The following is an 11,745-nucleotide window of genomic DNA, read 5'->3' as shown; positions in this document are numbered from 1 at the left end:
CAATGGAGGCCGCTACCATGCCCAATGAGAGTAACAAAGAGAACACCCCTCCAGTTTGTACCAAGTGGGAGAAGAAGAAGAAGAACCCAATTCCTCTCATGGCTCAATCTTTCAAGAAGAACAGTAAGACGAAGATGAAGAGGATCCCTCTTGCTGATATCACCAATGTCTTCAACAACTCTGCAATGTTAACAATGGCCCACGAAGAAGAGAATGGAGTTCATGCTCTGCCTTATGCATCTGTTCTGCTTCATTCAAATTCTCGGGGGAGGACACTGGCGGTGGTTCATGGTTCTAAAACATTGAGGATGGGATTCAGCTTGTAATTTGCACATTTTTAGGCTGCAATTTTTGTTTTTGTTTTGTTACAATATTGGATTAATTAAAATGAAATACATTGTATAAAAGAAGTAGATTGTAAAGAACGAAGACAATTTCCATCCGATTGTTATCTTTACAATGTAGGATTATTGAAAATTAATACTTTAATAAAAAAAAATCTTCTCTTTTAAATATCATTACTTTTTTTTTATTTGTTAGTTTTTTATTTAAGATGTTATTTTTAATTGGAATATAATATTATATCTACAGCTCTCAAGGGGTAGTTTGTCCCATTAGATCGTAGTTCGTGTGAGTTTGAGTCAAAATATTAGTAGGGCAAAATGACCCATAATTATAAAGACATGGACCGATCAAAAGCCTATGAGTTAGGGATAGTTGCTATTAGGGTGTTCATCAACCGATTCAAACCGCGGTGATCGAACCGAAAAATCGATAACCGAATAAACCGAAAACTGAAAAACTGAAAATCGATTAAAAACTGCAAATTTTAATTGGATTGGATGGGTTGATGAAAACCGATTCAATCCAAACTGATCTAATATATTAATTTCCCTCTATCTACTTGGGTATTTATCTAATCATAGCCTAAAAATTTCTAAATCCAAGACCCATTAACCCATCAACTAAACCCAAGAACAGATCTAGCCATATCTCATCAACAAAATTTTATCTTTGTAGAGCTTCATATCTCATTGTCGAAATTAAAAAAATTATATTATAGTTTACTAATGCTTTTGTATTTAAAAAAAAAAAATTTACAAAGGCAATATATAAAAAAGATGTTATTTGCACAATAATCATGAAATAAATTTTAGGATTTTCAAAAAATCGAGAATCAATCTAATCAAAACCGAAAAAAAATTGGATTGGATTGGATCGGATTTGAAAAAAATCAAAACCGAATGGATGATTATATGATCAAACCGAAGGGATTGAATCCGATGATTTTTGTTTCCAAAACCGATCCAATCCAGACCGCGAACACTCCTAGTTCGTATGTCATCTAAAATTATAATTTCAACTTTTTTATCATATTCAATGCATATAAAATTATTTTAACAAGTAATATTTTACACTAATACTTTCATAAAATATTCTATATAAAATATAAATTTTTTATAAATGAAAAATATTTGTCATTTTAAAAGATAATTATTTAATTAAAAGCATTATTTTTATTTAATATTTAAATTAAATAAATCTTTCACTTTCTCACACTATATTTCTATTGTGTAAATCTTTTTTTCATCATAAAACATTGTAGTTTTGACTAAAATTGTAAAAATTATATATATTTTAAAAGGATAAATACTAATCCCTTTAATTTTTTAATAATATAATTTGTATATACAAATATATAAGTAAAAATATAAACAAAATTTTAATATAAATAAAAATTTATTTTTGCTATCTTTATTAAGTTTCGTTGTTAAAGGATGCCATCAAATTACTTTTTCACCAGGAGTCATAATAACACCATTTCTGATAACAACTTTAGTAGAAAACCAAAAGGAGCATTAGAAAAAAGATTTTAATACCACTATTGAACAATTGTTTAGTATGCTATATATTTTAAAGTTAAATCATTTATTATCTTCAACTACTATTGTTATAAAAATATTTTTACTTATTATTATGTATAAAACTACCAAGGTGCATTGTATACATGGCATAATAGCAACATATAAATAGAGGCAATACATAATTAATTGAACTTGTGCATCTTATACACTAGGATCACTCTAATCAGTCGTACCTCAAAACAAGTGTCCATATGAAATTTCCAAGAATTGTACCTTTTAGGATAAATTCTTAAGGAAAGTTCATACACATGTTAAATTAGCCAATGAAACTAAACAATCAATTATTCATAGCAATTAGCATTCAATTATATTTTAGTCCGTAGTACCAAAAATGGTGGAAGAAAGGGTAGGCAAGGAACGAAAATCTTCTTATATCCATGTCTATGATACATGAATGGGATAAAATTCTCGTAACACTAATCATACAATCTAGCCTTTAGTGTTTGTTCATTATTCAACCATATGCTTTCCAAAATGCTTCCAATCTCTTGACTTTCTGTCACTTATCTTTTGATATCATTAAAATTATTACAGAGGTTATGTTTATTATCATTTTTTCTTACTACCAATTTTATTATCGTTGGACTAAAATTTAATTAATAGTTCTCACTTAAAGTTATTTTGTAATCATTGATTTGATTTTGATCCAATAATAACAAAATTGATATTAAGATATAGTAAAAAAAAATATAATAGTAAGTATAACCAATTCTGAAACCATAATATACATTCCAAATGTTTTAGCTCATCACCAAGTCTTTTTTATATTAATCTATAATTTATTGATTATATTTCTTTCTAAATCAGGAGAATGTAATACAATTATACAATCCTATTATACTTTAGTGCTATACCTTTTAGCGAATTAAGTACTTCGGCAGACACCAATATCTACTTTCATTCTATGCCCCAAATAAGTTTTTATAAAATTTTGGTACATCCTTTTTTTTTGGTAACAAGAAATGGCTTAAAGCCAAGCAACACAGAAAGAAAACAAGAATGTTAGAAAATATTAACTATTCTATTTCTACCTACTGACGCGAGGTCCGTAAGAAATAGAAAACTAAGGTCCGGAGGAGGAGAGCCAAAGAACTTGTGGTTCTCCTGGATAGGTGGGGCTAGAAGATGATTTGCTAACCAGTCCACACAAGTATTTGCTTCCCGATACACATGTTGCAAATGAACACTCCATGGTCTGGCTAGCCAAGTCCGAATTCGAGTTACCATCTGGCACTCTCGAGCAATCTTACTCTTAGAAGTAAGTGTCGTGATGGCTACTGCTGAGTTACTTTTCAAAATCACTTTTTTATATTCTTCCTCCCAAGCAAATTCCATACTCTTCAAAATGCCCCATAATTCTGCACTATAAGCAGTACAGGTCCCTATTTTCTAAGAGAATCCTCCAATCTATTGGCCTTGATCTCCTTTGCAAATTCCTCCGTAAGCAGCTGGACCTGGGTCACCCTTAGCCGCTCCATCTGTGTTTCTACACCCGTCATTCCTCTGGAGCTTGCCAAGAAATCCATGCTTCATGCTTGGTTATTGTCTCTCGGTGCAAATTTGTTAGTGCAAAAGCTTGTTTGTTATTATTGACTAAGTCAATAATGTGCTCCTTAGAATGTTGTTGGTTGTTGCGCCTCTCACCATGAGCAATCTCATTTCTCCAATTCCACAATTGCCAGCAAGTTATCATGAACATTGATTCCCACTCTAACCCATCAATGCTTGCTCCTTTCCATTGGAGGTTAGCCTGAACCCATTCGCTATTATCTTTGTTAAAAAACCATTGAGTCTTCGTTGGCGCAATCAGCTTTAGCCAAAGTGCTCGAACCTCCTCACAATCCCTTAGAGCATGCATGGTGGATTCAATATAAGTGTGACAGATTGGGCAATAGGGATCAGTATTGCCCCAAGATGCACATGTGGCTCTAGTTAGGATCTTATTATGCAACAGTTTCCACACAAAGACCCGTATCCGTTGAGCACCTTTCCATTTCCAAACTTTTTGCCAAATTTCCTGGGGAACATGTGTCACAGTTGAAGTCTTTTCATCCAAGCAGTTATAAAAACCCTTGATTGTGGCCTCTGTTTTGTTGCTATTACACCAACCAAGTTTATCTGGTCCATCCTCTGGGAGAGGAGGAAGGCAACTGCGAATTTGATCTAATATGCTATTAGGTAACAAATCTTCCAACTCAGTAAAGTTCCACCTTCCATCCTCATGAAGAAAGTGAGAAATCTTCTTACACTGATCCTCTTGTGTCAGAGTTCCTACACAATAATCTTGTAGTGGGCCTTTCCTTAGCAACCATGAATCACTCCAGAAATTTATTGTATTCCCATTACCTACTGTCCAGTATTCCATTGGCTTCAACTTCTCCCAAACTCTACACATACTCTTCCAAAGCCGTGAGTCACCATTCTTTGAGAAAAAAAGGCTATTTGTCCTCTGGCTGGCTGCATATTTTGATGCTAACACCTTTATCCATAAAACATCTGATTTGTGTGTGTACTGCCAAATCAATTTCCCTAAGAATGCATCATTCATCATTTCCAATTTCTTCAAGCCGAGACCTCCCATTTCTTTCGGAGATGCCACTATGTCCCACTTTATTGCTAGGTAAGTCTTCCAATTTTGGTACATCTTATTTCAATAAATGTACGATATATTTATCCTATCAACTTCTATAAACATTTTGGGAAAAGTTCACCAATGGGTTTACTTCAGAAATCATCTATGCTCTTGTGACTTTTTTTTTGTATCTGTACTTTGTAAAATATAAAAAATCACAGGAGTATATGTGATAAAAAACATATCCTTTTGCAAACTATAGAGACATATATGATAAAAAAAAAACCACAGGAGCATAAGTGATTCTGAAGAAAACCACGAGGTCATTGGTGAACTTTTCCCAAACATTTTCTAGCTTAATTCTTCTAGGAAACATATTCCCCCATTTTTAATAATAATAATAATAATAATAATAAAATCATAAATCTTTTCGTTTCCAAATGTTAGCGTCATATGACTCATATCATAAATCTCCATTTTTCTCTCTAGTCGTGTGACATCTCTTACAAAAACAAACAAATAAATTTTAATAAAAAAAATAGAGTAAATATAAACGTAGTTTATTCGCATATGCCTTCCTTCGAGTTCAGAATCTCTCTCTCTTCGCAAAGAAAACTCATTGCAGCAGATTGCAGTTCATTCAGCTGATTAAATTTCGGTGAAAGGATCCAACCATTGCCTACAAAATCACAGGGCATAATTTCGTTGACGAAAAGAATAAAAAAAGAGAAAAACAAATTCAAAAACCTGATTGATGCGCATCGTTTGAGCCTCTTTGTGCAACAAAAAAAATAAAAATAAAAATAAAATAAAATGGCAAGGCCTTGATCTTTCGTTGTGGTAGTAACGATGGTGGCGTCGAGGAACCTGATGGGAGAGAGTGGGAGATTATTGAGGGACGAAGAGAATGCGGAGGAGGACTCGCCCTCGGCGAAGAAGCTTAAGCCAGAGAGATTCCCGCTTAATAGCTGGGAATTCGCTGCTGCTGTTGGCGTTTTCTTCGTTTTCTCTACTGGCTTGTTCTGCATTTACTTAACCATGCCTGCAGCCGAATACGGCAAGATCAAGCTTCCACGCACCGTTTCGGATCTACGCATACTCAAGTACGTCCATTTCCCCTAACCGTTTTTTAGTTGTCATTGTTGTTGGTTTTTCATAGAAAAAATTTCTAATGTAAATGTTACGAAGAGATTGTTCAGCTGCAAGAACCCCCTTTTTTTCTTTTGGTAAAAATTAAACAAATTCACTCACTCACTTAGTATTAGTATGTGTGCTGCATTTTTACTTCATGCGTTGCATTAAACATGTAGAAGTGAGTGGAATAAATGCAATTAGGTGAGTCATGTGTTTCTAATTTTAGAAGGTGTAGCAATAAGTCCTCAACGACCGTCAGAGCATTGATAAAGTTGCTCCTTTTACAAAATGCAAAGGTAAGACCATGTTCAATTAACTCGCACCTCTACTCTTGTAAGTTGGAGAGGCTTGTGTACTGAGTTTGCCCTTCCTATAGGCAATGGCGGAGCGAGGGAGAGGCTAGGGAGGGCAGTCGCCTCCCTTTCAAATTTGTATAAGCCTTTAGTTGTGAACGTTATTTGTGTTGTTTTTGGTCATATAAACAATTGTCGTTTCCCTTCAAATTCTTAGAAGTCTTTAGTTATGAACATCATTTATGTTCTTTTGGTTAGATAGATAGCTATAACTTAGGATAAATATTACACATGCAATTTTGCTCCCTTCATTGTGTTGTTTTTGGTCATATAAACAATTATCGTTTCCCTTCAAATTCTTAGAAGTCTTTAGTTATGAACATCATTTATGTTCTTTTGGTTAGATAGATAGCTATAACTTAGGATAAATATTACACATGCAATTTTGCTCCCTTCATAAAATTGTCTGGTTCTGCCATTGCCTATAGGAGTACTGAAAATTTATCTGTTGTGAAAATCTGTGTTGCATAGTGCAGTGCTATAGCATGTAAGAATTTTCCCTTTAGTTGACGTATGGAAATTTTCCTTTTCTTTTGGTAATTGAAATGACATTCTTTTTTGAAACGGTACTTTTTTTTTTTTTTTTTTTTTTCTTTTCTGCAGAGAGAGTCTTTCAACTTATGCAAGAAATCATCCTGCACGATTCATTCTTGGTTACTGCTCCACCTACATCTTCATGCAGACTTTTATGATTCCAGGAACAATTTTCATGTCTTTGTTAGCTGGAGCTCTTTTCGGAGTTGTTCGAGGAATTCTATTAGTTGTTTTCAATGCTACCGCGGGAGCATCTTCTTGCTTCTTTTTGTCTAAGTTGATTGGACGGCCTTTAATTTCTTGGTTGTGGCCTGAAAAGTTAAGGTTTTTCCAAGCAGAGGTTTGTTTTTGTTCTTAGAAAGTTTATCTGACAATTGGCTTTTAGCATCAGCTTTAGCCGTGTTAACCTTGTTTTCTTTTGTTAAATCAGATTGCAAAGCGCAGGGATAAGCTTCTGAATTACATGCTTTTTCTGAGGATAACCCCAACATTGCCTAATCTTTTCATCAATTTGGCATCCCCAATTGTTGATATACCATTTCATATCTTCTTTTTGGCAACATTGGTTGGTCTTATTCCAGCCTCTTATATTACTGTCAGAGTAAGCTTTGTGCCCTTCGTTCTATTATTGTACAATATGCTCATTCTTTGTACTTCTTTCTTTTCCTGAATTTTGAACTCTATAGTTAGCTAGTCTAAATATTCATATTTTATTCATTAATTATTATTTTGTGTTTATACCTCATATTGGTCAAATTCTTATAGCTACCTGTTGGTTCTACTTTAGAAACATTTTAACAGATTAAACTGTAGAACTTCGTGATTGTATTTACTAGTGTAAATTACAATTTACAACCCTATACTTGGGTCCTTTTCCAGAAGACCATCATGTAATTTCAATTGAAACACTTTACCTACTTACAAGATATAATTACAACAATTAAATATATATGTTAATTTTAAGAAAAAACACCCGTATTCCTCACTGCTACCACCGTGCACCACCAGCCACTAACATCCTTTGACAAAGTAGAGCTTTCGTCTTGCTTGGTTTCTTTGCTTTTTCCTTATTATCTGTCGGTGATGGCTGATAATTCAGCAAGCAATGGAAACCACGAGAATGTTTTAAATCTAAACATTGATGCCTCCAAAAAGTGTGACAACCCAGGTATCGACGATTGTGTGCAAGTTTTGCAAACGGTGTCTGTCCTATTTTTTTCTTGTCATCTTTGTTTGTTCTCTACCGACAACTCATTCAAATGCTGTGTTTCCTTTCCCAACAGATGGGTTTTTATGAAACGAATTGTTGTCCCTGATAAAATTCCAATTCTTTTTTGTTCTTATAATCCCGGAACTGTAGTCTCTTTTAAATGAATTTATCGATTATAATTCCCAACCCGTATTACATTGGACATCTCAGTCAATCTTTTTCAGCCTTAGTCATTGTATATGCGGCAGAAGCCTAGCATTTTTTAAAGAAACCACTTTAGGAGGGGTATTGGGGATTACACCCCTAAAAGAACATAGAACGTGTCTGTGGGTTTTGGAGGGAAAGCTGTTAGTTACAACAATTTGCTTAAGAGAGAGAGGGAAAGGGTGTAAGGGGGTTATCTTTGGAGTTGGGGGAATAGTTTGGGAGAGATCAGAGCCTGAATGCTGTTGGTAACTGTTTTCTTCTTCTTTATTGTATTTCTTTATACCATATCCGGATATCTCATTGATATCCGTCTTGCTCGATTCCTTACACATTTATTCATTTCTTATGATATCTCACCCGTAATGCCTAGTGCCACAAAACTTAAAAAGATAAAATAAAACATCACATGATAAAAAAAATAAAATGGTTATTATAGAAGATAATGAGCCAGAGTGATGAAGATGGCTATGGGTTGGGAATAAGGGAGGGGTTCATCTTAACAATATAAAGATACTACTTTTAGAAAGCCCTAAAAATGTGAAAATAAACTGATTATCATGAAGAGATGGCTATGGGATGGGAATTAGGGAGGGGTTCATCTTCTTAACAAAATAAATATAGTACTTTTAGAAAGCCCTAAAAAAGTTAAAATAAACTGATTATCATCATATTTCATATTGTCCTGACTAAAATAAACTTCATCCCACGGTGGGTCATTGTTCCTCAAAGCTAGAGTCATATCTCCAAACTCCACCAACAACTCCCTTTAATTCCGTGGCAGATCCATGAGCGGGAGCCCACAGGTGATGCTCTAGTCTTCCTTACTGGTCAAGATGATATTGATGCTTCTGTTCAGTTACTCACTAAAGAAGTTCAAACCAAAGGAAAATACTCTACAGGATTGATTGTTTTGCCTCTGTATTCTGGACTTCCACTTGCTGAGCAGGAGTTAGTGTTTTCTCCAATTCCTAAAGGAAAGAGGAAAGTCATAATTTCTACAAATATATCAGAAACATCTCTCACGTTGGGGGGCATTGTCTATGTTGTTGACAGTGGATTCTGCAAACAGTGGTTCTACAATCTGATTACTGACATTGAAAATCTGGTTGTGGTACCAATGCGTGGGGCTTCTGCTAGAGAAAGAGCTGGATAAGATTGACCAGGAAAGTATTACAGGTTATATACAAGAGTATTCTTTTAACAACCTGTCTAATGAGGGAATTCCTGAGATACAGAGATCAACTCTTTTTTCCTGTGTAATCCAGTTAAAGGCCTTGGGGTCGATAATATCTTTGGCGTGACTGGCCAGCATCTCCTACATCCTTCCTTGCTCCAGTATCCACGTTCAGGGCATATGCTTCTTTTGCTGTGAGCCTGTCAACCATGGGATGGAAATTGTGAGCAATGTAAGCTGCCAAAATGAACAACCATGTGCTCCCTTGCCCCATTGTTGTTAGTAGTGTAGGGGAGATTTTCAGTGGAGTGTAGGGGAGATTTTCAGCGGAGCGGCAGCTATTTCATTGAGTTTCAAGCAATGGGACCATTATTGGAGTTTTGTGACTGTCCTAGATAAGTCTCAGCCCTTCACCTTGAGGACAAGGTGAATCTTTTTTTTTGTGTGTGGGGAAAGTAAGTTACAAGAAATAATGATGGACCCAACGGACCATGAGGGCCAGCTTCTACTAGTTAGGCTTAGTTCCCAAACTGGGGTGGTTAGGAAAATTTGAATAGAATGAGTTAGTTTGGTCATTGGGATTATATACAGAGTTGAGGGAATACATGTAGGGAGTCAGACAGTTAGTGAAGTGAGGCAAGGCTAGAGACTAAGATTTCTCTGAAGGTTAGGAGTGTTGTTATTATAATTTTCTACCTCACTCATTAGGAGGGAGGAATTTATCAATAAAATTTCAATATTCGATTCCCAATTCCAATTCCCAATTTGTCAATAAAGATTCAAACCCAATTCTTGAGGTTGTTTTTACTTTTTATTTATAATGAAGTTTTATTAAAAAGAAAAAAGCTAAAGTACATCTACAGGTTGATAACATTACCTAACTGAAAAAGCAAGATACAAGGTAGATGAAAAATAACTATAGCAAGGATGCCCTGTCTCTGCATATCAGAAATGGCAACTCCATTGAAACAGTCATGAGCAGAACATCAAGGAGAAGCCGTAAACATATTCTTGTTAGAGGCAGCGTTGAAGATGTGATTATTTTGCTACAGTGAAATGAACTGTGTTAATTAACTACATTGCCCAAATTTAGCATCCTTGTTTGTACCAAAACCTTTATTTCTAACCATCAAAAGCTGCTGCTTTGCAGAAACCCATCTGGGAGAAGGGATTTTTTTTGAGCAGTAATGAAACACTGAATAAGCTTTAGGCAGCCCATGATGATATTGTCTGTTTGAATTTGAAAAGCTACTTGAACACTGCTATTATAACTTCCTGTTCTCCTCGTTGATATAAAAAAGTTTTTTTTTTTGGCAACTTTTGTTAGAGAAGGCATTGTTTGTAGTACCAAACTTGTTAAGGACTCCTCCATTAGGGATTCCTCAGCTTCCCATGAGTACTTTATTGTCACGGAACTGCTTCCAAACACGTTTTCAAGTATTTAGCTGGCATAGGTTATTGACATTATGAGAATGGTTTAACTTTGTTATCCAGTACTCACGTATTCAGCTTCTAAATAACAACAATAGATTTGTTGCACATGTACATGTTTCTCTGATCATATTAGCTGGGTTGATCTTAATCATTAGTACGGTTTTCTCATTTTACCTTTCCATGTTGATTTTAACGGGCATTTTTTTGCTCACTTTTAATTCTACACTCATGGGTGGAGAGGCTAAATATTTTGCTTTATCTAAACTTTCAAGATAGCTGTTTTTCTGCATTTCTTTCATTTTACTCCTAACATTTCCTTTGTTGTTTATTAACCAGGCTGGCCTTGCTCTTGGGGATCTAAAGTCAGTGAAGGATCTATATGATTTTAAGACATTATCAGTGCTGTTCCTAATTGGTTTAGTTGCCATATTTCCAACACTAATGAAGAAGAAGCGAATCTATGAATGAAAATTGAGCTGGCACAGTTTGCTAAATCCTGTCCCAGAGGCAAGTCACATGAAAAGGGTTGTATATTGGAAAGTGTGTCATATGCTCCGTTTTATTTCCTTTTTATGGAGCATCTAAAATTATTCATTCTTTAGCCTTGATGGCATCAGAAAAGATGTGGTTGGTGAATGTTTTGTGGGGCTGTATGCACCCGTGCCTTATACCATATAGGAACTAACTTCGCTGTATTATTTTTTTTCTCAATCCAATAAGATATAGTAGACAAGTTCTATCCGTACTCTGTCATTAGATTCAACTTCTGATATTGTCCAACTTGAACTTGAAGCTCTCTAGCATTTATCAATTCATAGTCATGAAAAGGGTCTCGGGGTGAGGGAAGATACACATAATTGTTGGTAAGTAACATTTAGAAAGGAGAAAAGTCACAAAAAAAATATTATTGTTTTCGTAAAGAACATGTACTAAATGTTATAATATATTGATTAATGGGCTTAAAGGAATAAATCTAAGTCTTAATAAAATAAAGAAACAAATAATTGTAATATTAATTAGAGATAATTATAATATTTATCATTCTTAACTTGTTAGTAAGTTTTTGAAATTTGTCAATAGGAAGTTGTTATCTAATTTCTCTTTGATGAAGTGTTTGATTTCAATATGTTTGGTTTGGTCATGTTGGACAAGATTGTGTGCTACACTTTCTCTTTTCGTATGCTTTGGGAAAGTGAACTTTG

The 11,745-nt window shown here is 34.6% G+C and overlaps 1 protein-coding gene across 1 annotated transcript; it reads left to right on the top strand.

The window, feature by feature from the left end:
* The first annotated feature begins 220 nt into the window (after nt 1–220).
* On the top strand, nt 221–11,230 carry LOC133295425 (uncharacterized membrane protein At4g09580-like). The gene is made up of 5 exons (XM_061494264.1): nt 221–242; nt 5,342–5,600; nt 6,588–6,858; nt 6,949–7,119; nt 10,880–11,230. Exons 2-5 carry the CDS (start codon nt 5,347–5,349, stop codon nt 11,009–11,011), a joined length of 828 nt encoding a protein of 275 aa, XP_061350248.1. The 5' UTR covers nt 221–242; nt 5,342–5,346; the 3' UTR covers nt 11,012–11,230.
* The last annotated feature ends 515 nt before the right edge of the window (nt 11,231–11,745 follow it).

The sequence above is a fragment of the Gastrolobium bilobum genome, unplaced genomic scaffold (genome assembly GCF_033153095.1).
Source record: "Gastrolobium bilobum isolate Gb01-03AN ecotype WA unplaced genomic scaffold, APGP_CSIRO_Gbil_v1 utg5316, whole genome shotgun sequence".
Classification (NCBI taxonomy): domain Eukaryota; kingdom Viridiplantae; phylum Streptophyta; class Magnoliopsida; order Fabales; family Fabaceae; genus Gastrolobium; species Gastrolobium bilobum.
Note: the sequence above shows the minus strand (reverse complement) of the source record. Positions and strands in the feature narration are given on the sequence as shown.

Coding starts and splice junctions, on each gene's coding strand:
- LOC133295425 (XM_061494264.1), top strand. CDS start 5,347: ATGGTGGCGTCGAGGAACCTGATGGGAGAGAGTGGGAGATTATTGAGG. Junction 6,859..6,948: donor TAAGGTTTTTCCAAGCAGAG/GTTTGTTTTTGT, acceptor TTGTTAAATCAG/ATTGCAAAGCGCAGGGATAA. Junction 7,120..10,879: donor CCTCTTATATTACTGTCAGA/GTAAGCTTTGTG, acceptor TTTATTAACCAG/GCTGGCCTTGCTCTTGGGGA.